Here is a 27234-nt window from a genome sequence, read left to right as displayed (position 1 = left end):
CCTGCTTCATCTCCATGAGCCTTATGCCACACTCACTGCCTGATAACTTCAAAGTTCTTTGGGAATGACAATCGTTTACTCCTTGGCCACCCTCTGTCCTCTCCATTCACCATTTCCAGCTCATTTTGTTGTAGTCCTGCTGCCTCTGGAAAGGCGAAGAGTTTTGGGTTAATGAGTCTGCCCTTGCCCTAACCTTGTAAGTGCAAGTCATGGCACAGCACTTCAGAGTCCTGACGCTTCACCATCTCCCTTCCCTCCCAGGGGGACTTGTGCAACCTCTGATGCTGCCGGCACCACTTCCCCCAGAGCCCTTGTGATGCCCAGCCCAGCTGGCCAGGACTTCTCAGAGGAAGCAGGTTCTATGTGCCCACCTGAGGAGCAGGAGCTGCAGCACTGGCTTCACTATGAACCTTTCGGGCCGTGGCCCCAGGGAGAGAGGTCAGTGTCATCATGGGGTGTGAAGGTGGTGGGCTGGGGGGGAGTGGGGAGGGGGTGAGAGTGGCTGTGGGCATGAGAGCAAGGGTGGTCGTGGGGACACCTGTAGGGAGGGGGTGAGGACACCAGTGGGGAAAGGGCAAGGACACCCGTGGTGAAGGAGCTGAGGACACTCATGGGGAGGGAGGAGAGGGCAAGGATATCTGTAAGGGGGGTGGCACTGTGGGGAGAAGGGGAGGACACCCATGGGTAAGGAGTTGAGGTCACCAGTGGGGATAGGGGCAAGGACACCTGTGGAAAAGAGGCAAGGACAGCTATGGGGATGGAAATGAGGTAACCAGTGGGGGTGAAAACCTCCCAGTTGGGAGGGGGCTGAAGACAGCCGTGGGGATATGGACAAGTTCACCTGTAAAGGGGAGAGGGCACTGTGTGGAGGAGGGCAGGACACCCGTGGGAATGAGGGTCAGTTCAGCAGTGGTGGTGGCGATGAGGTCACCTGTAAGGAGTGTGGGAGAGGGGCACCAGGGGAAGGGGAGGAGGACACCCGTAGTGAGGGGAATGGTCAACTACACCTGTAAGAAGGCGCTTAGGGGGACACCACCGTGGGGAAAGGGAGAGGTCACCAGTGGAGGGGATATGGTCAAGCCGTAAGGAGGCGGCGAGGGGGACACCACCGTGGGCACGGACGTGCGGGCAGCCTTGGCACCCAAGCGAGAGGCGCGTCCTGCGGCGTCCCCGGTGGGGCCGGTCCGAGCCAGTCAGTGCGGGGTCAGTCTGTGCGCGGCCGGTCCGTGCCGGGTCAGTCCGAGCGGGGTCAGTCTGTGCGGGGCCGGTCCGAGCGGGGTCGGTCAGTGCGGGGCCGGTCCGTGCGGAGCCGCCGCAGCCCCGCCGTGTCGCGGCGCCTCCCCCGCGGGGCGGGCCGGCAGCGCGGAAGTTCGGGGCCGCGGGGCCGGCGGCAGCGGAGTGCGGGCCCCGGCCCGGCACCGCAGCCCCGAGCCCGCCATGGGCCGCCGCGCCGGGTGAGCGGCCTCTCGGCCCGGCCCGATCCGCCCCCAGCGCCGCCTCCCTCGCCGCAGGTGCCGCCGCCGCGTCCCGGGGAGAGGAGCCGCAGCGGGCCCGGCCGGCGGCCCAGGCCGGGGAGGAGCCGCCCGAGAAGCGATGCAGGAAGGTGAGTGGCCACGGGGTAGTGGGAAGAGTTACCGTGCCATCCCCCTGACACTTGGGAGAGCACCCAGAGGAGTCTCATGGCATCCATCCACCCATCTTTCCACCCATCCTTCCATCCACCCATCCTTCCATCCACCCATCCTTCCATCCACCCATCCTTCTGTCCACCATCCACTCACTCGTCCATCCACTGACCCACTTGTCCATATACCCATCCACCCACTCATCCATCCATCCATCCATCCATCCATCCATCCATCCATCCATCCATCCATCCAATCTTTGGGCACAGAAGCATCCCTGTTCTTCCAGACTTCCCTTCCTGGTGAGATGTGTGCCACTCTTGAAGGCCAGTGAGACCTGGGCTGTGCCTGCTGTGTTGTTTCCACCTCCACACCCTGTTTCTCTGCAGCCATTGCCATCACTGAGCAGCCAGTCTCTGTCTCTGTCCCGGTGGGATACTCCTTCACATTGCGGTGCCGAGCCAAGGGACGCACCTCGCTGCAGTACCAGTGGTTTTGTCAGCACCAGGTAAGGGTTGGGAGTGGGTGTCCCTGGGTCCCTGCACACACTGGGGGAGCTGAAGGAAGGGCCTGTGTTTTCCCATTAGTCTGACTGCCACCAGATTCCTGGAGCAACCAATGAAGATTTGCCCATCACTGCAGAGCAGACCCAGCTCTACACCTGCAGAGTCAATGACCTCTACAGAAATGCTGTCTTCTCTGACTGGGTTAAGGTGGAGGTTCATCAGTGTGTCGCCAGAGGTATGAGCATGTCTTCTACCTTCTTGATATATCGTGGAATCACAGAATAGTTTGTATTGGAAGGGACCTTAAAGCTCATCTTGTTTCAACACCCCTGCCACGGGCAGGGACACCTCCCGTAGAACAGGTTGCCCCAAGCCCCATCCAACCTGGTATGTACCTGCACCTCCTGCTGATCACTCACTGTGGGTTTTCTAGGGCTATTCAGGGTGTTGGAACTGGAAGAGTCCATCTGGCTTCTTCAAAGCTGACCAAAAATAACTCAGGGTGTGGTTGACCTCAGTATGTTGACTGCACCCTTGGCAGGAAAGGGCAAGGGTCAGGTTTGGGAAGCCAGAGGCACGGCTGTAGTCTGGCATTTACTATTGCAGGTGTTGCTGCCAAGGATTCTCTGTTCTCAAAGCAGAAAGGTGCAGTGATGAGGGTGAAAAATGGCCATTGTTTGCTGTGCTCATGGAGGGAGGACCAATGCTCTGACTGCCTTGCAGGTTTGCCTCCTCGGCTGTGGCGAGGAGAGCCCGTCATCGTCCTCAACCCCACAGAACAGAGAGTGGAGGTGGGGAAACCACTGCAGCTGCAGTGCGCTGCCATGGGGGTCCCAGCCCCCACCTACCAGTGGTACCGGAATGGGAACCTGCTGGAACAGTACAAGAGAAAAAAACTCTGGGTAAGGTTGTCTGGGGATAGTTCAGAAACTTTGGCTGCTGAGGTGGGTGATGGGAGAAGCTGGTTGCAGGATTCTGGGAAAGTCTTCTATGTATCACCCCTCTGCTTTGGTAGCTGGCTGGAGGACTGGGTGAAGGGGGAATGTGTTTTATGGGCTTCTTTCAAAGTTGTGGATGTTTCTCTAAGAGGTAACTGATCCATAGATGTGTCAAGGGCTCTCAACACATCTCTCGTGCCTTTTTGCAGCAGAGGCATGAGAACAGCTATTGTCTGTTTGTGCAGAATGATGGACCTGTGGGAATGCTATCTGCCTGCAGGACACCTGGAAGGAAAAGTAGTTAGTCCTGACAGAAAAGAGTCAAGGAGGCAGCAGAAGGGTTGGGTTGTTTTGTGTCACTGGGGGAATTTAAATCAGTGCTGTTTTTTGAATCAAGAAAGGGGATTTTCTTCCAGGGCATCACGTGAAGGGTACAAGGACAAGAGATCCAGTCTCTTCTAAGTAGCAGTTGATGGTATTGCAGGGCTCAGTGGCCTTAGATTGCACTTCTGACAGTGAAATTCAGTCTGAGCACTAGGAAGAGGTTGTTCATTTGGAGGTAGATGGTGCTGCACTGGAGCCAGAATGGCAGCAAGGTCTTGCGGGTGTTCAGGGCTTGAATAGACAGAGCTATAGCCAATCTGACTCAGTGGTGGCTTTAGTCCCTCTCTGAGCAGGATCCTGGAATGGAGAACCAAAGTCCTTGCCAGCTAGTGCTGCTCTAGTTCTTATCCCTGTCCTGATTCTTTGTGAGGCAAAGTCTCAGTGAACGGCAAGAAACGTACTTTTTATTCCAGGCACACAGGTGCCTTTGGCAGATCCTGGCAGGGAGCTGCAGGCTTTCACCATAAATAATGTGATTTAACTTTTGATCTGTCTAGATCACCCATGCCAAGGTCAGTGACTCGGGCACGTACCTCTGCTGTGCCTCCAACAGTCACGGAGAGCACTGGACCAACGCTGTGGATGTTCACGTAGGTGAGCAAAGCCACCCCTGTTACTTTGCTGCACATCACCCAGAATGAGGAGTAATTAGAGGGTACAAAGGAATTTAGTGCTCTTGTCTGGAAGTGCCGAGCTGGTGAACAAGGACTGTGATAAATAGAATTCCTTGATACTGGGGCTCAGAGGGAGTGAGGGAAGCGCTGGCTGGAAAACAGAACTCCCCAGAACTGGTGATGCGCTGTCCGGTGGGGTGGGATGCTGTGCCCTGCAGTCTCAGAAACCTGCTGTGTTAGGGCAGGCTCTGTGCTCTCAGCTGGTTCCTGTGGTTTTCTTGCCATGCCAGGGTGCTGATTTCACAGGTCCACAGCCAAATCACAGTGGGCTCCTGTGCCCAAACGCGTTTCCAGCTTTCCTGAGATGAAGTGATGCGCTTAGAGAGCTGGAGAGGACGGACTTTATTTCGGGAAGGTTTAGGCCCCTCAGGCTGGCAGCTCAGGGCTGATGCTGTGTGAGTGATGGATCCCAGGGAGAAGATGTGTCCCTGGAGCCTTGGGCATGCTCTACCTCCCCTTTGGCCCCCTGCCTTTGCCCTGTGTGAGACAGGAACAGCACAGGCTGGCTTTGCTGACTCTTTGCTCCATCTAGAGATTTTTCTATGCCATAAACTTCTCATCCTGCCTTTTAGGCTGGATTTAAAATTTCTCCAAAAGTGCAAATTGATCCTGTGAAGCCAGAGAGCACTCTGTCTGCCTCCTCACATCTGGAAAAACAGCATCCAGGGAGGACAGGCAGTGAGAAAAGCATACCAGATTTAGTTGCTTTCAAAGTTCTACAGGTGGGGAGCTTTAACATGCAACAGGCACCTCTGTCAGAGGCAGAAGAGGATGAGTGGTTTTGTTCTGCAGCTTTCCAGGCATTCCTGGTGCATCAGCAACACTGGTTCAGGGGCCAGAGGTCTTCCAGACCCATGAGATTTATGCAATTTATTCTTCATTTCTTCTTTTAGAGCCTGTAGGGTATAGAATTTTCTCCTAGGATGGATTTTTAAATTTATTTTTAATTTAAATAGAAAAAGCTGGAGCTGTTGGGTTAACAATGATTTTAATCAGCTGAAAGTGCTTGGGCAGGGGAGCTTGTGGAGGTCATCAAAGTGAGTCGCATTTGGGATGGCTTTGCTAAGCCAGAGCTGCTAAAAAGTAGGGAAAGTCAGAGAAGAGAGATCAAAAACTCTGGGAATATTGTTGCAATCAAAAGCAAATGGCAGCTTTCTCTGCGCTGGACATTTATGGCGAGAAACTCTCTGTTTTGGTGCTTTTATTGACCATGAGTCATTGTGTTTTCTTTGCTTTTGCTGTGGCAAGGAAGCAGGTGAGTCACGTCGGGAAGCCCAGCTATGAGCTCCTCCGTGCTGACCCTCCTTCCCTAGCCTGCCCCTTCTCCAGGCTTTGTTCCCACCTGCTCAGGATGTCATAAATCAGGCAGGATTTCCTAAATCCTCCTAAAATTACACTGATGTGCTTAAGATCAGCAGTCAGTCTGATAAGAAGTTGCCCCAGAAATGTTGCTTGTGCAGATCCTCAATGTGTTTGATTCAGCCGTGCATTGCTGGGAGTGTTGGAGCAGGATTCAGACCTGGGCTTCCAGGTTGTCTCCCTCCTGGATGCTGGGCATAGGCTTATCATTTCCCTCTTTCTTTCCCAGGTGTGTGTGGCTCTGAAAAGTGTTTTGGTGAGTACTGTCATCTTTTCCTCCTGAGCAATTATTGCCTTAATTAAAGGCCAGGCTCCAGGGTAGATAGGAGGACAAGGAGTGGGAGTGCTTTTCCTGCAGAGACCGCTTCAAGCCTTTATGCCCACATTGCCACAGGCTCTGTGCTTTTGGGATCAGAGCTGCACGGCACAAGATGAGTCCCATCCCCTGACAAGCCTTGATCTTTTTCAGCAAGTGGAGTAATATTATGCCTAATGAGCAACTGAGTCTTGAGCTCTGGGGCTGCCAAACAAGTTTAAAGGTGTTGTTCACATGACACCTTTTGACATCCTTGAAATACCTCCTCAAAGCAGGGCAAAGCTCCTCACTCCCACCACTGCTGAGTGACATAAATCTTTTTTTTTTTTAACCGTGGGAGCTGGGGATAAAATCAAAGCAGGAGCCCAGGGCTTCTCTCCTTTAGCCTTGTGAGGGAAAGGACTCCTTGCCTGGCTCAATACATCCACCTCCCAGACACTGCTGGCACACCAGCTCCACAGTCATAGTAGGGAAGGTAGAGCAGAACCTCCTGCACTCCTGAGATTTTGGCTGTCAAGTGAAAACTTTTCAAGCCTTTCTGTCAAAATGATTGTTTGTGTATTTTGTCAATGTGTTCAGAAAGCCAAGGGCCTTCTGGAGGGCACTCCAGGCTTGCAACAACCTAGGGTCTATCCTTCTTGCTGAGATGTTTTCTTAGATTTCATGTCTCACTCTGTCAGGAGGAGGTGAGACCTTGCCTCCCGCTGAGCGTTTACAGCTTTGTCACTTGGTGTTTGTTTCAGCTACAGGCAAAATAGCACTTTTAGTGGGCAACAACTGTTACCAGCATCACCCCAACCTCCTGGCTCCTGTCAGGGATGTGTTTGAGCTGAGTCGTCTTCTGGAGCAGCTGGGCTTCCAGGTTGTCTCCCTCCTGGATCTGAACAAGGCTGAGATGGCAACAGCGGTCAGTCAGTTCCTGCAGCTCCTGGGGAAGGGAGTCTATGGTAAGGCCAAGTCAGCCCAGCCACCTGGGCGTGCTGAGCAGGGATTTGGCAATTTTCTGAACAGCTGTTGAGTTAAAAGAGAAGAAATTGAACTTTTCGCTCTCAAAGGAGACCTGCAGCAAATTCCTCAGCAGTGCCAGACTTGGCAGAAGCCCCTGTATAAGTGTTGTTCTGGTTTGGGCAGGTTACAGCCAGGCAAAGGCAGTGTTTCTCCATCACATGGCAGCCTCTGGCCTCAACAGCATGTGCTCACACTGAGTTTTTGGGGAGCCAGTGCTTCTGATAGTGAATTGGAAAAGAGGTTTTCATTTTTCCATAGATGACAAAGTTGAGGAGGCTCTCATGTATGAGGAGGGGAGCTCCTTTTGAGCCCTGTCTTCTGCATCTGGCCATGATTTCCTTGTTTCACTTTTCTGAAGGTCTAATTTGGGCCCCTGACAGCCCTTTCAGCCAGCTGCAGATGACTTTGAGTTTGGACTCTGTGCTTGTCATGCCCTGTTCTCAGTGGGAAGTGTTCCTCAAACACAAACCCAACCAGCAGATTTTGTGGGTCTTAAAGCAGGTGTTCAGATTTGGTGGTGAAAGGAGCATCTTTGGGGTCCCCGAGTTCTCCCAGCCCGACAGATACCCTGAAAACACCTTGGATTTCTTTTGCTTCCAAACCTCAGTGTGAGGGTTAATCTCCTGGCTGTGCAGCACACAGACAGCGGAAGTCAGCATGGGCTGATTCCAGCCTGGCACTCAGCAGCAGGTTTGGAGGTTGTGCAATGGATAATAGGGACATGGCCACGAGGGAAATGCTGCACAGCCACCTCGTTCCGGGAAGCACTGACTCACCAGGGTGGCTGAGCTGGTGGGAAGGGCTGCACATGGCTGTGACCACTCTGGCCGAGCACGTCACCTGGTGACAGCGTATTCCTGTGACTTTGCCTGCAGCTTCCTTTTGTGGTTGCTCTCTGAAATCCCCTTGTATCTCAGGCTTTACCTGGAGGTTCCACCAAGCTGAAATCAGGAGAGCTTTGTGTAGGCATAAAGGGGAGAAGAGGGCTGGCTGGTGAACATGATCCTCCATGGGTTGGTGCTCGTCTCATGTTGTATGAGCCATGCTGGCGAGGAGAGTAAGGATTTATGGTCTCTGTAACTGCCCTTCCAGGAACTGTAGGCTGTTGTGAGACCTTTGCCCACTTTCACATCTCCAGACCATCCAAGTCTAGCTCCTTCTCCCTCTCCTACTAGTGTTCAAAAACTACGTGGTTGTGGCACTGCATTATATGGTTTAATGGACATGGTGGGATTCAGTCCAAGGTTGGACTTTGATGATCTTGGCGGTCTTTTCCAATCCTAATGATTCTGTGATCCAAAGGCTTCTCCAGTTTGCTGTATAAAGGTGGTGGGTCATCGGGGTGCTTTTCTGCCAGATCTCTTAGAAAAGCTGCAGAGGACTTTTGAAGGCTATAAACATCCCCTGAGTGATCTAATTATTCCCTCCCCAGGCAAATGAGGAATCCCCTCAAGATGTTATTTTGAGTGTCCTAAAAAGTCCCAAGTCAAAAAAATTACATCAGAAATGCAACAAGAGCAGAAAGTTGTGAGTGAAATACTTGGAATATGGAGTCATGCCTTAATTAAGCCTCCTGCTGACATTTCCTGCATTATAAGCAATGCCTGGAGCTTCCCCTTTTTAATTTGGCATTCGGAAGTTTGTCTGTGATCAGCAGTTCTGACTCACACAATGTGGGAAGAGCTCAGAATAAAAAAAGTCCTTTCCTTCTCTGGGCAAATTGTTGACTTTCCTGTTCAGGAGGAGACGTTATGCTCAGGAGAGGCTGGAAAAGTTGCTCATCTGATGTTTGGATTTGAACACAAGTCTTCGTGGTTTATATAGCGTGGGGAGCACCTGGTGGTGCATTCAGGTGCACAAGACCTCAAAAGTTAAGGATTGAATCATTATTTGTGGGCTTTTCTGTAATATTTCATTTTTTCCACGCATCAGAGATGCTGCCTGGTGACAGATGTCATCACTTCATTGCACAAACAGGGGCAAAGGCAGAGAGACAAAAGTCATCAGTGCTCAACTTGAGGGGCCCAGCCTGTAGTGCCTGCATCTAATTTTTCCAGAAGGCTTCCTATTTTATACTCTTTTTTAGTCTCAGGGGAAGGTTTTGTGGCTTTGATTTGTAAATTACCAAAGTTCAAAGCCACTGCAAATCAGAGCCTGCCATGTCTGGCTGGCAATCCCCAAGAAGAGGAACCCAAATCTCGTGGGTACCTGTGGAAACAGCCATTTGAGAAATTTTCCTTTGTCCTCTGAGAATAGAAACCGAAGGTGACTCAAGGTCTTTGACTATGAGATCATGTTTTCCATCTTCCACATTGATGAGGTCATGCTTTCAGTCCTTCAGCTCCCGCCCCTGTCACTGTATCCCTTGCAGAATTGGGATCAAGGCAAGTGTCCTGCCAAGTCCAGGGGCAGGAACAGTGGAGGGGAAAACAGGGAAGAGGTTACTCACTGAAGTGAGGGCTTTGGCAGTGAATCTGACTGAAGAATTTCTCCTGCTGTTGCCTCTTAGCTGCTTGTTCCCATTTCTGGCCTCTCGCTTTCCACCATTCCTCCATTGCAGTAGCACAACTCTCACCTCACAGAGCTATTTCTAACTGCTTTCAGTTCCCCAAGTTGGCTTTCATCAACCAGCATTCCCCAAGCAGTGTTGTCAGGACTGGGGAGGGGTGACCAGCCACTATGCAACTTCCTTTAGGGAAACTTCATCCTGCATACGGACCCCTGTGTAGAAGGAAAGCTTTCATGGAACACAGAAGTCAGAGGGGAGCACCAGCGTGGGCCATGCTGAGCTCCCCAGTACTTTCCACCTGGATGTCCCTGTGTTACCATCTCTTGTGAAGGCAGAAAACATTACTAAGTTTCATGTACTTAAGAGTAAAAACCAAAATTCTCATTGGGTGTTGGACTTTCCAACAACAACTGAATGAGTGTGACTCCTCTCCTGCCTAACAGAGCTGTGTCTGGTCTGAGATTCTTGAAGCACCTGGTCCACGTGTTCTGGATATCTGGAGAACTCATCTTTATCAAATTTTTCACCAGCTTATAGGTGTGTAAATACAGGCAAACCTTTGAAATCTGGAGAGTATTTTCCATCACCTAATCCATTGTTAGTCTCTTCTCCAAAACCAGGAAGCTGAGGAGCTTCTCATTTAAAAGGCTGTTAACGTATTTTCCATCGTGGTAAAATCCTTTTCTGTTGCCTGCAAAGAACTGAAGATTAACCTGAACTTTGTAAAAAGGTGGAATTCAGCCTGACAGGTGCCAAGCCTGGGTGTTGTAGCACAGTGGGTTTGGAAATAAGTAAACTCAGTGGCTTCAGGTGAAGAAACAGTGTGGGAATCCACAAGTACAGGAGAGCATCTCAGGGTTGCTTCCAACTCTGGCAAAGGGGATAAAGTGGAAAAACATCCAGATTGTGAGGTCAACATAGCTCCAGTTCCATAGGTGCTGCTTGTCTAGGTCTGCTCTGCACCAGTATCCCTTCAGGACAGGATGTGGGACGTGGCTGTGGGGAGCTGGTTATAAACCTGCACGTTGGCATCCTGATTCATCCTCTCCTCCCCCTGTTCCCAGCTGTATTCTACTACGCCGGCCACGGCTACGAACATCTGGGAAGGAACTACATGGTCCCCATTGATGCTCCCCAGCCCTACGCCCCTGAGAACTGCATCAGCGTGCAGAGGATCCTCCAGAAGATGCAGCAGCAGCAGACAGCCCTGAACGTCATCCTGCTGGACACCTGCAGGAAGTGGTAGGGTGCTCTTCCCTCTTCCTCATATAGTTTGGGCGCTCTGAGGGGCTGGAAAACAGCCTCAGCTTCAACACCACCCATAGGCTGTTCCCGGGAATTGATGGAGCCACCTACCCCATGGTGCTGCTGCATGAAAGGTTATTGATTTGTGTTAGAAAATCAGCAACACTGTCAGTCCTGCAGGATGTTCTGGAAAGACCAGTCAGTCACGTGTTAGTGCAAAGACCATCATATGTTGTCTGAGATCTGCTCGAGAGAAGGGGCTGGAGACCCTCACTTGATTTTTTGAGGTGAAGAAACCTGACAAATACAGGCAGGTTGGCTCCCCCATTGAGCAATGGCTCTGCCTGCCATAAATTGTTGGCTGAAACTCATCTCAGGGTTTGTCTTTTGTGTTTCAAGCAGGACCCACATGACATGGTCTCATTGATCATGTACTCTCCTGATCCATGTTTTCCACATGCTCAGGCTGGGAGTGTTCATCTCACCTCTCTTCTCCTGGCTGAGTTCTTGTTCACGTCTTAGTGAAAAGAGAGCAGCATGATGGGGAAAATGTTTTAAGCCCTGCTGCTTGTTTTTTACTGTCCTTAAATCCTTCTGAAGTGGTTGTGTTGTGAAGCAGCTGCTGCTGAGGTCAGAGATCAGCATTTTCCGGCTGTCTGTGGAAAGCCCATCATCTTCCCTTGGCCTGCAGACCTCGATCCTGCTGCAGAAAATTACTACTTGTCCAATTTCAGCAGAGGTGGGTGGACTATTCCGGTAGAAGCTGTCATTAGTTCATTTATTTCAGTCTCCTGAGGCAGATTTACAGGTCAGAAAAAACCTGGAGAGCAAATGCAGGAAAGTCTCTCTCTTCCTGCTGTGGTTCCAGCGCTAAGAACCGGAAAGATGACAGGGATTTTGATACCCTGAAAGAGCTGCCAGCCCCTGGAGACATGATAAATCTTTGATGCCATTTAGCTGCCCAGATGGGGATGCTCAGTTTGAATAGCTTAAAGCTGGCTTTGCAGGGACTTAACCCTGCAGCTCTGAATGACCATTGTCACTGGAGCTTGATGTCCCTTGATCCTGCCTTGAACGTCCCAGAGTGAAGCATCCCCTTTTGCCTTCTTGCTTGCTGCTGAAAGCAGAGTGTGTTGCTTCTCTGGCACACCTGGCAGCACCTTGCTGCTCTCCTCAGCAGGATAACAGGCAGCATAACAGGCAGGGGATGGCATGCAGTGGAGCAGGAGCTGGGATACTGCACCTCTGGGCTGCTGGCAGCCCATCCAAGGGCAGTGTGTGATGAGGAGGTAATGTGAAGGCTGTACAGGGATCACCAGCACGACTATTAATGATCTATAAAACAGCTTTTGAGCTGCTGTTTCCCTTTGAGCTGCTGTCTCCTTCCTTCATGTTGCCAGTGGTTCCTGCGCTCAGTGGAGTCTTAATGCACTTTGGGAAGAGGCTGTGGTGTGAGATCTGCTGGGATGTTCAGGGAAGGTTGTGCAGCTGTTTTTCTCTCCTCCCCCAAAGCTCACATCTCCCCTTTCCCACAACAAGCACAGTACTTCATGAAATGGGTGTTATCTCTGATTTTGTGAGGAATTGCTGTAGAAACTCTCACTTGAGCTCCTTTCATTTGAGAAGTAACAGTTTTTGCTTGGACAAATGTCTGGATTTCATAGCTGTGTATGTTTACACCACTGTGTAAAGCAAGGCTCTGAGGGCCACCTTTCCCAAGGCCCTTTTGTTCAGGCTGCTGCTGCAGGTCTGTCAGCGTGTACCAGGAGGAGGTCTGTGCATGAACCGGGAGGAGCAGTGTCTGTGCTGAGAGGGAGCTCACCTAGAGTATCCCCTCACCCCATATGTTGGCATCAGAAATGCCAGGCGGTGAAAAACACATCCTGCTTTGCCAAGTGGGAGCAGATGTTCAGCTTTAGCAGAGGAGGAACAGGAACATGGAGCCTGTGTGTAGCCTCATATGTTTATGTGCTGATTTTGGGTGGATGCCCTTGCCTCTTCCAGGAATTCTCTGATTTATCCTTGGACCTGAAATCCCAGATTTCTGCATTAATTTAGGAGCAGCTGAGGAGCAGATAAATCTCAATATTCATGTTTAGAAGCATATCGCCTTCCCCACATTTTCTCTTCTGATCATCTCTAAGACAACTCACACAAGCCAGTTGAATCCTGCCATGAAACATCTCCAGACTGTGCCACCAGCAGTAGGTGACAGTGGCTGCTGGCAATACAGCCGTCCCTTCTGCTCTCCTTAGTGTTCCAGCTTCAGCCCCAGGAAGCTGTGCTGGAATTGAATAATGCAGAATAACACTGTCTCTGTAGCTGGCTCTTGTCTCTATATGACTGGGAACAGCTCCAAGTCACTGGTGTGAACTGGAGGCAGCTTGTTCCCATGCTGTCAATATGACTGCAGTCAGATGGGCAAGACTTGACCATTCAGTGCAACCATCAGATCTTTCTTGGTGGAAACCGGGAAACATGGTTCTACTGTGCTCCTTCAGCTACATCTAGACTGGATTGCCAGGACCAGTTTTTGGCTTCAAGATCTGGGTGTGCATCTCCTAATCCCATCTCTCAGTGAGATCTAGGGGTGTATGAGCTGTAACCTGCTTTGGTTCCTTGAGGCAGAAATGTATGCCTGCTCTGGAGGGGCCCTGTGGGGTACCCCAGACACTGGTGCAGGTGGTTGAGCCATAACCATGCTTGGTGCAGTCCTCTGACTTCTGCAGGAACAGTCGTCCATTGGGCCATAGTGATCCCATGTGTTCTTTGCACTGTGCTGCTGCCTGGAGTTGTTAAAATCAAACCTCTGGAGGGAGGAAGGAAGGTTGTCCGCATAGCTCCAGGCTCGATGCAGGGCAGGAAGCAGCAGGTCACAGCTGGACCTATCTACTCATTTCCCCGTGGTTTGGGTTCTGGGTGGTACTCCCAGGTTCCTTCTCTGTGGTTGGATCTGAGGGTTGAACCTATTGCCATCCCTCAGAGATGGACGTGAGGGAGCATGTGAGCTTTGTTCCCTCCAGCTGACAGATGTCCTCGACACTGATTTCATGCCATTGCTTTTTCTTCCAGGTACAACCCAGGACGTGCTCTCTCCCAGGTGCAGCCGCTGGAGCCCTGGGGAAATACTGTCTATGGCTATGCCACGTAAGTGCTCTTTGCTGTCCCCACATCCTCACAGGGGATCAGATGCTGGCACAGCCGTATCTCCTCTCATTCTTTCATGCATGGTGACTTTGGAGACAGGAGAGTGCTTCTGTCACATTTCTTCTGGCTCTCACCCTCCATCTGCTGCATTTGCTGTTCAGGCACTTCTGTCCTTTCTCCTACCATCACTCATGGCAGCCTGTGCTTCAGTTACAGGTTGTGCATGAAGGTGAAATCAGCTCCTGTCACTTGTCCTTCAGGCCTCAGCCAGATTCCCCAGGTTCATGTGGCACAAACAGACCACCTGAAGCCTCCTGAGATGATGGGTGTTGTTTACTGGTCCAGTGCCAGCTTTGCTGGCTTTGCACCTTCCTGCCTAGGCTGGAGACTGTGCTTGCCTATCCCATACTCTTCCACTGCTTTTTCCTGTCCTGTGCCCTTCCCACCATCTCCTGGGCCAAACCCAAGCACTTTGTGTTATTCCTTTAGAAGCAAACTCAAACTCAGCCAACAAAGTTGGGATAGAGCTGGCAAGCCCAGGATCACCCCTAGGACTTTGTGCCTGATACAGAAATGTATGGACTCTAAAGAACTGTCCTTACTCCTGCAGAAGTGAAGATGCAGAAGCCTATGAATTGCAGGATGGGGAGTTCAGCTCTGGGATCTTCATGAAATACCTGAAGAAACACATTCTGAAAGAGAAAAAGGTTACACATATGTTGGAGGATGTGTTAGAAGGTAAGGAACAAGTGAGAAACCACTCACTGTAGGAGGGGTGAGAAGAGAGTGCAGAGACCGAGTGGCTCTCCGCAATCCCATCCCAGCCAGCCAGCCAGCCAGCCAGCCAGCCGGTCAACCATTCCTCCCTAAAATCCAGATCCCAGGCCATGCCCCATGTGAGCTTTCAGTAGCCTGGCAGCAATATGGAGACATTCATGCAGAGTCTGAAAGGCAGGGAGTTCAATAAGGAACCTGGAGAGACCCTTTTGCCTTCAACTCTTTCCCACAGACATCGGCCAGGATCCTCTGGTCACTGGGAAGCAGGTGATGGAGATCAAGCACACCCTGAAGGAAGCCCGGTCCCTGACAGACCCCATCTGTCCCTCAGGAGCAGGCGCCGAGTGCTGGGGACAGGGCCATGGTGAGCCATGCAGGGCATGGGAAGGAGAGAGCTGGGGGTCCCCATTCCCCTCAAGGACATTGGGCTGCAGAGAGGTGTCAGCAGGACGCTCCAAGGAGCTGATCCCTCTTGAATTTCTCTTCCAGAACCGCTGAGCAGAACAGTGACCTTCCCCTGCGGGGCTCAGGTGGAGCTCCGGTTCCTGCGGCTCTTCTCCAACCTGATGTCCGTGTGTGCCAAGCTGCAGCCTCCCCCGGCCCACGTCACTGCCCCTCGGCTCCTGCTCTGCCAGCCCCATGTGAGTCCTCTGGCAGCATCCCTTCCCAGGCTGCTTTCCCCAGGGCACAGGTGGGAGTGTGGCTAGACTGAGTCCAGGGGGTCCTGAGGGCTGGGAAAGGCTGATCCCAGGTGGAAAAGGATCCCCTCCTGCACACACTTCCTTGAGGCTCCTTCCACGCCTCAGTGGGTTCCCTGCAGGCCACCTGCCTTGCTCCTCATTCATCACATCAAGGATTTGGCACTGGTTTGATGCCTTTAACCAGTTACCTCTCAGACTGATTTCCAGCCTGCCTGATTAAATTATTGTATTTCATCTGATTGAGGCAAAGAGCTGTTCTGTTTTCCATGTTTGGAAGCAGATGTGGCTTTTTGAATCATGCCTTCTTAGCCTACTGTGCTAATATTCCATATTTCTTCCCTGTTGATCTGTAGCAGCTTCCTTGTACCCTTTCCCACACCTTTTCTAACAGACTGTATGCCCAGTGTGGTCTTTCCTTGTGGTCTCCATGCCACCCCTAAGGATTTAACTTGCTTCTCCTCTCTGCTAATCATCTCCCTCCTTTTCTTTAGTCCTTCAGTTGAAGTGTATCTTGACTGTGGTGGATTTTTCAGCCCTTGTTGCTCATGGAGAGACACTGCTCCTCAGTACATTGGGGTCACTGATGCAGCGTGATGTATCCAGGAGTATTGGACCTTGAGCCTACCTGTTCCCACGCTGGAGCATCATTTCCCCTTGTGAGCTCTCTAATCATGCATGAAAAACATGTTTGTGTGTGTGTGAGCAGGTATTTGTGTGCATCCACCCCACATCGACGGAGAAGGGGGAACCCAGCTGCGTGCTCCTGCTTCAGGAGCTGTCTCAAGGGGGTTGGGTAGACAAAACAAGGGACCCCAGGTAGAGTCAGGGCTGTGGGATCCCTGTCCCACCGCACGGCAGTGCTGGCTCACAGTGACCCCCAGTGGTGTCTGCTGAGGTGGCAGCACATCCTCCCACCATCCTCCCACTGCAGTGGCCCTGGCACCTGTCCCACCTCAGCCACCCACAGAGGCCACCCGACACCCAGTTGCTGCTTAAGGTAATTACAGACAGGAGGAGGATGGCTAATGTTACTTCGGATGAGATGGCTTTTGCAACTGCTCGTAGGGTGCTGATTAAGGTGTATTTAGAGTTGGAGGCTCATCCAGAGTGACCACAGGGATACACAGGTGTCTGCAGGAGGGCACAGGGCTCATTCTGATCCCTGTGCCAGCCCTTGCCAAGGGATGCTGAGGGAGTGGGGGTTGCTGAGGTGCAGAAGCTGGAGGCTGAAGCCCAGCAAAACCAGGCAGAAGGGAAGGTTGCAAGCCCTGGGGAATAATCCTAGGGAGCTGCTTGGTTGAGGAAATGAGTTTTCCCAGCACTTGCCACATTCTTCTTATCAAAGGGACTTAACTGGGCTTGCTGTAGGTTTGCCAGGGATAATCAGGATGGAATTTTCTAGCACTGATCCATTTTCTTTAGTTTTTCTGTATTCCCTCCCATCCTGTGTCTTGCCTGTCCTGCATTTTTACCTGACAAGCACTGTCTTCAGAGGGAGGGGCAGATCTAGCATATGTAGAAAGGAACTGTGCTGACAGCTAGGGCATTCCCATTTTTTTCTCTATACTGTTTGAATCCTTACTTTTTAAAAACCTTTATGTTAGAGCTCCTAGTTTTCCAGTCACTTTATCTGGAACTGTTTGACCTAATGGCCTTTCCAGTCATCCTTCCCCCAGTGTGTTTATAGTATCTGTATTTCTGGGCCAGCTAAAACTCTGGCCTTGCCAATTCCTGGGCATAATTTTCATTAAAAATACATTCTACCATGGAGAAAGGTTTATAAATAATTATGAATTGGCTAAAAAAATAATTTAGAAAATAATTTTCTCCTATACAGCCAGAAATTATAAAGAAGAGTGTGGAAGGGAATTAGTTTGTGGAACAGAAGGCTATGGAGTCTGGGAATTTAGCAGAGTGCAGATTCTTGTGGTTAATGAATTGCTGTAGCCAAGGGGCTTTGAATCTTGTGTGTCAGGGCTTTAATTGATCCCTTGAGATCAGAGTCACGGAATGTTTGGCATTGGAATGGTCCTCTGGAGATCATCCAGTCCAACCCTCCTGCTAAAGCAGACACATCAGGTTGCTCCTTTCCCAGGTGAATGCCTTGAAGTCACTAGGCTGGAGAGCTGTGTTCCTGTGGGACACAACCCTGGAGAGCTGGGGGATTTTCAAGGATCCTGATGAACAGGGAGTCAAGCAAAGGTAGCAGCAGGCCTGCATGAATGTGCTGGGGGCTTCTACCTGAGCTCACACATGAAAGGAAGGTGTACAAGAGGTGGAAGCAGGGTCAGGTGACGTAGGAGGACTTCAGAAATGTGTTCAAGCACAGAGGCCTGAGGTTTGGAAAGCCAAAGGCCATTTGGAGCTTGATCTGGGGGCAACAAGAAGAGCTTCTACCCCTGAGACTAGAAAGAAGGTCTGGATCAAGGGAGATTTACACCCAGAGGAGGAGGAGGGCCAGATCAGGGAGCACCAAACAAATGGGACATTCACAAATCCAGGGGATCTAATTGGTGCACCCATGAGTGTTTAGGGAGCTGGTGATGAGACTCCATTGGCACATGGTCCTCCTGAGGCCTGGAAGAAAGCCAGTGCCATTCCTTCCTTCCAGATGGGTGGGAGTGAAGATCTGGGAACCGTCTGCAAGATGGTCAACCTTACAGTGATCCCTGAGAAAGTAATAGAGCAAATAACCCCTGAAGCCATTTCCAAACACAAGAAGGACAAGGAGATGTCTGGGAGCAGTTAGGGCAGATTACAAAGGGCTTCCATGCCTGAAGACCTTATGCCTTCTGCATCAAAGTGACAAGCTCAGGGGATGAGGGGAGTGCAGTGCATATTGTTTATCCTCAATCCGTGACCACTTCTGGGCTCCTCAGCACAAGCGAGACATGGACATACTGGAGAGTTCGGTGAGGGGCCATGAAAGTGATTCAGTGGTTGAAGCATATACCCTGTGAGGAGAAGCTGAGAGAGCTGGAGCTGTTCATCCTGGACCAGAGCAGGCTTAGGAAGGCCTCATCCATGTCTATAAATATGTGTAGGGAGAGTCCAAAGAGAGCGGAGTTGGGCTCTTCCCAGTGGTGCCCGGTGCCAGGACTGGAGGCCAGGGGCACACACTGATACACAGGAAATTCCATTTAAAGCCAACAGAAATCTTTCCTTCTCTGTGGGTGATTGAATATATTGTTTCTTTTGGGAAACCAGGGCTGTGGGGTTGATTTTTAGTTTTCTTGATGACCTCAGTGATGCACCACAGGATGCACTTTTTAAATACACAGATCTCATAACACCTCTGCAAGGTGCTGCTCTCTGCTCTGCTGCAAATCCCATTATACCTCAGTTTTCCCAACAGATGTACTCAGAGGCTGTTTAGCTTGGTCTTCTCATTGATACTCACAAGGTGAGTGTGTAAAATCTCTGCATTCCTGTTGCTTGCTCTCCATAGTACTTCCATTAGGACACACAGCATTTCCGCCAGGCAGCGTGTCAGTTGAAGCCCTGGGCACTGCCGTGTACAGAGGGGCAGCACGTTTGATAGGTACTTGTGCCACAATGCTCCATGCTGATGCTGAAATTTCCTTGCATTTCCTCTTGTTTTCTTGACCCAGGAGATGGAGGCCATGGCCATGCAGAGGGAGAGCCGTCTGGACCATGTGGAGACCCTGCTTGCCTCCGTGTACAACTGGGAGGAGCTGGACTGCGTCTTCCAGCTCTGCAGCCTGCAGAAAATTCAGGTAGGGAGCCTCCAGGTGCAAATCTCCACAGTTCTCCTGCACCCTCCTGTGACTGGTGTTCCCCATCCTCACAGCTGCAGCTGGATGTGCCCCTCTGACCACATGCCTGTGTCAGTGTCATGTCCAGATTGATGTTAGAGGAGCTTGTTGATCTTCAAGGCACAAAAGCCATCCTCTTTCAGAGTTACAGACTGGCTTGGGTTAGGAGGGACATTAAAGCTCTTCCAGTTCCACGCCCCTGCCACAGGCAGGGACACCTTCCACTATCCCAGGTTGCTCCAAGCCCCATCCAACCTGGCCTTGGACACTTCCAGGGATGAGGCAGTCAGAGGTTCTCTGGGCAACCTGTACCAGGGCCTCACCACCCTCAAAACCAAGAATTTCTTATCAATATCCCATCTAACCCTGCCCTCTTGCAGTGGGAAGCCATTCCCCCTTGTTCTGTCCCTCCAGGCCCTTGTCCCAAGTCCCTTTCCACCTCCCTTGGAGCTTCTCTTCTCCAGGTGAACACCCCAGCTCTCCCAGGCTGTCTCCAGAGCAGAGTGCTGTCCTCTTTTACTTCACCTTTTCCACCTCAGCAAAACCTTTCTGATTTATGCAGAGGCTCAGCATGGATGTGCTTTGCTTTTGTGCTGTCTCCCCTGCTTGGCCCTCACAGAAAACCTGATCCACAGCAGCTGCCCCCGGAACAGAGAGAGGCATCATCTATCATGGTTGCCTGTTTTTAACGTGCTACGTGGCCAGGGAGGCTGTTCTTTGCCCCATCAGTGTAGGGGAGGTCAAACTTGCCCAAATACTTCACATGGTTGTCTCACTAGGCTCTGCGCTTGCCTGAGAGATGATGAGCTCATGGGCTGGCCAGGAACTCCTGTCATCAGAATACGACTGCCAAGCCTGATCCAAACTGTCTCTTTGACACACTTCAAAACACCCTCAAACTATTGAAAGACCATGAGAGTGGCAGAATTGCTGGTCTCATGGCTTGTCTCTTGCAGCAGATCAGCTGTCGTCAAACAGCAGCCGACACCTTGTGTCTACTTGGATTTTTTCTCCTCCCCTAACACAGCCAGTGGATTTTGCACCAAACATTGCTCTATGCCGGGGTCTGCCCACAGCGAGCTCCATTTGCTGAGTACGTGATGTGCCTCAGCATATGGAAGTGCTTTCAACCCTTGGTTGTTCCTGGAGCTCTTTTCTGAACCTTTCCCAAGTGTTCTGCATTGCTTTTAAGTGCAAACAGGAGACCTGGACCCTGCATTTCCTGCCAAAATTTTCTTGTTCCATTATATATCTCCCTGCTCTGTACAGCCATGCGTTTCAGGCACAGCCCTGTTCCGGGGGTTTGCTTTCAGCGGTTTGGCTGCCATGAATGTGGTTCATTTCTGATTTCTTCATCTTTTGTAACATTTTAAAATAGTGCTAGGCTGTGAACAGATCCCTGTGGAATGCTACTGCTTAAAGGTGTTGGCTTTTACAGCGTGATGTGTGGTTTAGTTCATAGAATCCCAGAATGGTTTGGGCTGGAAGAGACCTTAAAATTCATCTCATTCCATCCCCTGCCATGGGCAGAGACACCTTCCACTAGACCAAGTTGCTCCAAGCCTGCTCCAGCCTGGCCTTGAACACTGCCAGGATTGGAAGTGGTTCATATCCTCTCTTTCATGCTTTTCTCCCTTGGGCAGCAGTCCCAGCCAGGGCCAGGATGGACATTGTGCCATTCCTTGCCTGGGTGCAGGCTCTCTCCCCTCCTGCTCCCCTGTGCCAGCATCCTGGGGGTGATGCTCACAGTGGCAGTGCCCTGATCAGGCTGATGAGGTCCCAGGTGAGGTGGCCTGATTTCAGGAGAAGTCCTGAAATCCAGGATCCATGGCTGAGGCCCACAGATGTCATGAGCTGTATGAGTATGTAACAGCTCGTTTTCTCTGGCAGTAGCATTGCTCCATCATGCCACAGCATGGGGCTGTGAGCCTGCTCAACAGCCAGCCAAGGTTCTCATTTCTGGCAGCAACAGCAGGATAGCTCTGCTTCCAATCTGAGTCTCTGATTCACTTTGCTTCCTTCGCTCTTCCCTTCCAGACAGACGTGGTCCTGCAGTTGGATTTGCATTACACCCAGATGAGCACGAAGCAGAGGACTTGTGAAAGCCTGCAAACAACCCTCCAGAAATCCCTGCTGGGGCAATTTTTCAGCCAGAGGAGCGACTCCCAGCCAGACTCCCAGCAAACTCCTGCCGGCGCAGGCAGCGTGTGCCTCCAGGATGCATCGGACCCAAAGGGACAAGGATCCCTGAGGACAGGTTCTGGCCACAGCTTGCCCAGCAGCAGCCCCTCCACCTTCGGCAGCGAGCCCGAGGAGAATGATGAGAGTGACCTGGGCCAGCTCTGCTCAGCTCTGCTCCGGGCTGGCCCCTGACCCTCAGTCCTGCTTTTATTTGAGGCAACAGCTATTCCACTGCTGAATCCATCCAAATCCACCAGCTGTCTCCTGGCCTTGGCGTCACCCTGTCCCAATGAGATGAAGGATGCTTTCTTGGAAAGGCTCCTCCCATCTGCACCCTGTGGTGTGCAGGGCCTGAAGCCCACTGGGAGTAGCCCCTGTCCCACAGGGGCGTTGGGATCAGCAGGGAGTCACTGTGGTGTCTGCAGAGGACAGGGTCACCTGGCCAGTCATAACACGGCCAGGACAAACCTGGCTTTGCTGCAAGTCAAGGGCACCACTGGTGTTTTCTGCCTGAAAACAAATGTTGCAGCATTAAATGGGATGAGAAACCCCCAAACACTACAGCTCCAGCTCCAATCCCAGCCATGGCTGCTGGGTCCCATCCCGCCTGTGCAAGGGACACGGGACTGCACCAAGGGGACCAGGTGAAATGGTGTGAGCTCTCCTCGAGGTCACAGTGTGGTTTTCTTCCCATGCCTGTGTCAAAGCAGGTGTTAGGTTATGCATTTTGTGTTTCTGAAGAATGTATTTATAATTGGGGTGAGGCAGTTGCTTGCTGGGAAATGGAAAGTCAGATGTTCCATCCAGGGCGTGTTTAGGGTGGAGGCTGGTTTTCCAGCAGGAGCAGCCACCAGGAATAGCAGATACACTGACACATGCCCCTTCCAGTGTGGTCCACAGGGGTATTAAAGGGTGCTCAGTCCTGTGCAGTCCCCAGTTCCTCTCAGGTGCAGAGTGTCCTACAGCAAAGATGGAAAATAGCGGAACTGAGAAAGAATAACCTCAAAAAACTTATTGTTACTGCAAATTGTTTTTATTACATGCCTGTCTGTGCTGTGAGCAAGCTCAAGTACTACCTTTCATGAACAACTGGCTGTCCAGAGACAGCCACAGGTGAGCAGGCCCCAAAGGACAGCCTGGGTGGGCACAGTCCCTCCCTGTTTAATAAAGGTGATTGCTCAGTAAGGGCCTAGAGGGTGATCCAGTAGTTCCACAGTGACCCCACTAAAGTGTTGGGTCTCTATCCTTGAAGGGCAGTTCACTCTGGACTGCAGAAGATGCTGGTGCCCTGATCCAGGCTAATGGGGTGCTGGACAGAGACCACCAGGTATCCATTGTGGCTGTTGTGGTCCTGTGTCAGAAAGAGCCTGGAGAGCAAAACACCTTGAGAGGTCAAGGGTAGTGGGGTGGGAAGAGGGCCCAAGCTGTGTCTTGTTTACAAAAGGGTTGGAGAAAGCATTTCCTTAGTTTTGTTCTCCTTCAGCAGTAAAGATACATCCCTATCTATGGTATCTGTTGCAGCATAGAAAAATCTGAAATGTTCTTCCAGATAAACCATCCTACAAGTGCTGGAAACCTGTCCAAAGAGAACAGAGGAGGCTTTTATTCTTCTCACAGTGAGTAGAGCCAAAGGAAAGAAGAGGGGCTCCATCTGGCTGCAGGCTAGAAAGTCTCTCAGGCAAAAATGTAAAGTTCAAAAAATAAAAAATTCACAGGATGTAGTTTAAATAAGATGTACTGATAGAGAAGCTAAACCAGGAAATAATAAACTGGTTGCAGGGAGAAGCAAAGGTCAACTGAACACCAGCAGCCACCGAGGACAGGTCAGTGGGAATAGCTCTGCAGGAATTTGGGAGGAGCTGGGGGGTCTCATTGCCTCTATGAGGATGATACACGCCTTTCTGTACTGTTGGGGCAAGACTTGTTTCTGGCTCATGTTATGATAAATGTCACCTCATGTGAATGTTAATCTCATTCAAAGCCAGGATGTTTATTTTTTTCTGAATAAAACACTATTGGTGTTTTTTAATGTACAAAGCTTCACATGGCTCTGAGTTAACTGTGTTCCTTTTTCCTCTAATTGCCAGGGTGTGACTCAGTATTGATCAGTAGATCAATACTGAGTTTTATGCTTTCAGCTCTAGCTTCTGGGGTCCTGTGTGTAAGCATTGTTTCTTTTTTTAGATAACTAAAAATATTAAACTTTGGATTTACAAAGTGGGTTTAAAAGGTGGATCAAATGACTAGATAGGATGAAATTATGTCAGGTGAAACATGTAGATAGAAAATGTCCAGATTCATTGTGATCTATCCATCTCCTTTGTAAGTGTGGCTCTCGCTGGGTCAGCCTCAGGGTCCCTCCTGTCCTAATGCCAACCACAGCACTTGTCCCTGTCCCCAGCTTTCCTACTCCTTCAAGGAGACCCTGCAGCCAAGCCTAGGGGAACCACCACATTCCAATGCCCCTCAGATGATAGTGTGTTATGTCTGGGAACACAAGCTGAACTGAAGACGTGGAGTTGGATTGTGTCCTTGGCCTCCAGCCTTGACAGCTGGAGTCATTGTAGGAGGGAGTGAAGCTGTGTCTGCCTTCATAGCCCCCTCACATGTGTAATCCAAACTCCCTCGTGGTGGTTAAACTGTTGAATGCCTGTAAATTTTTCAGTCTATCTGTGTTTCCATCTTCTGGCATCCAGGACAGATGAGTCATTCCAAGATCACCGTGTGTCTCTTGACCACAGAGTTGGTCCTTCCCAATCTGCAGCCTTGGGCTCCACAGCTCCCTGTGCTGGACAGAAGGGTGGGAAGAAAGGAGCACCCAGGCAACAGCAGGTAAAGTGGGACCAAGAAATCAGCTCTAATTTACATTCCCTCTCTGCCTCCATACCTTCCACAGCCATTGCCCTCCACTTCCCCCCTGTTTCTGGGCCAGCCTGTGCCCAGAGGCTACAAACAGCTCAGCACTCAGGAACATTTCTGTAGGTAGTACAGGTGCTTCCCTTCACCCACATCTGTATTTTCTTTAAGAAGCACCAAATTAACCGAAGCTTTGAAACAATACATGATGAAAATAGCAACACTTAAATATTCAGTAATTTTATTTTTAGATAAATGCCCTTCTTTTCCTCTCTGCTAGTGCAGATATATTGAAGGGAAGGACCATGGACAACAACCTGATCTGCTCTTACTCTGCTACAGAATTCATTTGGAATGCAGTTCTTGGCTCACTTACTGAGGTTTGACAGTTCTTGACAAAACAAGGCAAGTGTACCCAAAAGGACTGAGAAAACAAGGCAGTGAAAATGAGGGAATTCAGGGTATCTGGGAAATGCCATTTCAGTGCATTACTGGAAAATCATGGGCCCAGCCACAGTCAGGAGGCAGATGCACCCGAGCCTGGAACCCTTCTGTTGGCAGCAGATTCCTGAAGTTTTGTTCTCAGTTGGCTTTTTTGTGACCAAAGCAAGAAAAAGGTAGATTTTTCCCAGATTAGCCACTCTCCAGTCTCAGCCAAAGAGAAAGTGAGAATCATAAGGCAGGTCCTTCATTGGAGGAGTCATTTCTGGGAGAAAAAAAAAATCAATATTTGGGCAGTCAATGTTGAGCCATTTCACTTACAAGCTCACTTAACTCTTTCCCTGTTTTTGGAACAAATCCTTCTCACATGAATGAATTTGAATTTATTCTTCAGAAAGTGGTAAGTTCTTATTTTCCACTCGTTAGAGAATTTCCATGATCTGCAGAACCTGCCAGATCATTTCTTACCCCATAATTCAGGGCAGAGCTCATGATGCTGTTGATGGGATACACCTGCAGTGGAATAGAACATATAGAGGGACACAGGAAAACTCCCAAGATTCAACAATGCAGTTTTGGTCCTCTTTCCCTAATTTTTGGAAGTAGCTTCTCATAGAGGCAGAAGAAATCCTGGAGGTGTTTGGTGGCCATTCCTTCCCAGAGAAGGAAGGAGTTTCCCACAGGGCAGGTTATCATGGGCTCTGGCAGTTACGCTGCCTTTCATATGGACAAAGAACGAACAGGATGATCTCGAATTGTTCTGATACAGGAATTGACTTTTTTTCTGAAGTGCTGAGGATTGCTTTTGTTAGCTGAGGATCAATCCTGGTACACCAGAACACCAGTCAACTTCCTATAAAGCACAGCAGGACCATGAACAAGATACCAGGAGAAACCAGGCTCAGGACTAGTGAGAAGGTCTGGAATCATTAAATCCAGGTGCTGCTGTCACAGATGGCCTTAATCCATCATGCCTTGCATATGGAGACACCCATGGCTGTGCTCTGCTCTCTCCTAATGCTGGCAACTGTCCTGCTTCCAACAGGAGGTTGGGCTGGGTCCCTCCCAGCCAACGCTGCTGGAATTCTGCTACCAGAATGTGCCCAAAAGAGTGTTATATGTTCTGAGCGATTCTGAACAGCAAACTGGGAGTTCCAAGACTCTGTTTCAGTGAAATATTCCTACTCTCTGTCCAAAAAACAAATAGGAACATTGGTTCAGCTTGGCTGGTTCCAAAACTTAAAAAACCAATAAAGTATGGCAGGGTTGAAAAATAAGGGAAAGGTGGTAAATCAGTTCATTTGAAAATGTCAGATGGTTCAGACTCGGTTCTTCCAGGCCTCCCCATCAGGTGGATGGTTCAGGAATGAAACCAGGAGCAGAGTTTTAAACAAAAGAGGTGAGAGAAATGATCCACTGCCAAGAATATAAACCCAACTTTAAAAGGAGATGAACAGCACTGACCTGCACTCAGACACACTGCCCCTCTGCAGGGAGCTGGGGCACCTCTGGAAAGCAAGAGGCAGGAGCAGGTCCAGTGTCTGCAGACCAGGACTTTATTATTAATGGTGAGAAATTATTGATAACACAGCCTCTTCATGTTGTCCCAGGGTTCTCTCCCCTATTACAGATTATTTCAATGACTGTTTTGCCATTGTTACTAATCACTTGAAATTAGGTCTGTGACATCATGTGGCAGTGAAGAGAAAAACACATCACCAAACAAATGAGAATCCTTGAAGCACTTGAAATTGCTTCTTATCTTCACAGTTTGGATAACCTTTTGCATAACAAGCAACAATTTCAAATATATTGGTCATATCACCTCCTCAAAGAGATAGAAGACACCCTTTGAAATTACAGAGCAGACTTCATGCACAGGAGAAGAGCTGACATGGTGTCACACAGTAACGAAGAGGCAACGTCTCTTTGATAAAACTGTCTTCACGGAGTTGGATTTTCTTGCCGCAATGTCAGGAATAGTTGACGAGACAGACGTGTTATTAAGTGGTAAAAATAAACAGATGGAAGAGACAAGTGAGAGATTTCAGCTGTGGCTTTCCAAAATGTTTCAGCAAAGAATAACCTCCTCATTTCCATTCCCTACAAAAGATGGAAAATAGGAGATACTTACCCAAGGGCTGCATAATCACAGACCTTGCGCAGCAATGAGGCACCTGCTGTAATGCTGGACCCTTGTCCTGCCCATGAGGCACATGAAATGGGACTGTTTGGGGACCCAGACAGGGGTACTGGTGCTGACCTGCTGCTACTCCAGATTCAAAGTCACATGGAGAAAATCAGTGCCTGGCCACATGTGCACTGACTGCCTTTGTCCCAACTGGGCATCGTGACCTAAGTTTGAAACCCCAGCCTCTGTACCCTCCCTCTTCTCCCACTCTCACTCTTCTTTCCACAGAGATTCTGTCTCACCCCTTCCCACTGTGGATGATGCAGCAGTTTGGCCAGGACTGTGCTGGCACCCTGCCTGATCAGGGGAAGGATGCAGGACAGGCAGAATGGAGATACACTCACGACAAGAAGATCCTCACTCCAAAAAAGACACTGAGGTGGTGAAGTGTGTGCAGAGAAGAGAAGAGAGCTGGGGAAGGGTCTGGAGAACAAGTCTGATAGGGACCAGCTGAGGGAGCTGGGGTGGCTCAGCCTGGAGAAAATGAGGCTCAGGGGGGACCTTCTTGCTCTCTGCAACTCCCTCACAGGAGAGTAGAGACAGATGGAGGTTGGGCTCTGCTCCCATGGAACAAAGGACAGGATGAGAGGAAATGGCCTC

At 50.3% G+C, this 27234-nt stretch overlaps 1 protein-coding gene across 2 annotated transcripts; it reads left to right on the top strand.

Annotated features, from left to right (window-relative positions):
• The first annotated feature begins 1519 nt into the window (after positions 1-1519).
• On the top strand, positions 1520-23189 carry LOC139677862 (mucosa-associated lymphoid tissue lymphoma translocation protein 1-like). 2 transcript variants are annotated; one of them, XM_071568233.1, is made up of 14 exons: positions 1520-1603; positions 2015-2133; positions 2213-2366; positions 2855-3033; positions 3951-4047; positions 5716-5742; positions 6546-6749; positions 10384-10561; positions 13637-13711; positions 14322-14449; positions 14721-14852; positions 14978-15129; positions 18801-18926; positions 21003-23189. In XM_071568233.1, exons 1-14 carry the CDS (start codon positions 1594-1596, stop codon positions 21336-21338), a joined length of 1917 nt encoding a protein of 638 aa, XP_071424334.1. In that variant the 5' UTR covers positions 1520-1593; the 3' UTR covers positions 21339-23189. The 2 variants fall into 2 exon arrangements, with proteins under 2 accessions (XP_071424334.1, XP_071424335.1); XM_071568234.1 differs by lacking the exon at positions 14721-14852.
• The last annotated feature ends 4045 nt before the right edge of the window (positions 23190-27234 follow it).

The sequence above is a fragment of the Pithys albifrons genome, chromosome 13 (genome assembly GCF_047495875.1).
Source record: "Pithys albifrons albifrons isolate INPA30051 chromosome 13, PitAlb_v1, whole genome shotgun sequence".
Taxonomy (NCBI): domain Eukaryota; kingdom Metazoa; phylum Chordata; class Aves; order Passeriformes; family Thamnophilidae; genus Pithys; species Pithys albifrons.
The sequence above is the reverse complement of the archived record's forward strand: the minus strand, read 5'-3'. Positions and strand labels throughout refer to the sequence as shown.

What these genes read in the sequence shown, in the direction of transcription:
- LOC139677862 (XM_071568233.1), top strand. An exon ending in CCTGGGGAAGGGAGTCTATG is followed by an intron (nt 6,750 to 10,383) that starts GTAAGGCCAAGT and finishes CCCTGTTCCCAG; the next exon opens with CTGTATTCTACTACGCCGGC. An exon ending in GTTGGAGGATGTGTTAGAAG is followed by an intron (nt 14,450 to 14,720) that starts GTAAGGAACAAG and finishes TCTTTCCCACAG; the next exon opens with ACATCGGCCAGGATCCTCTG.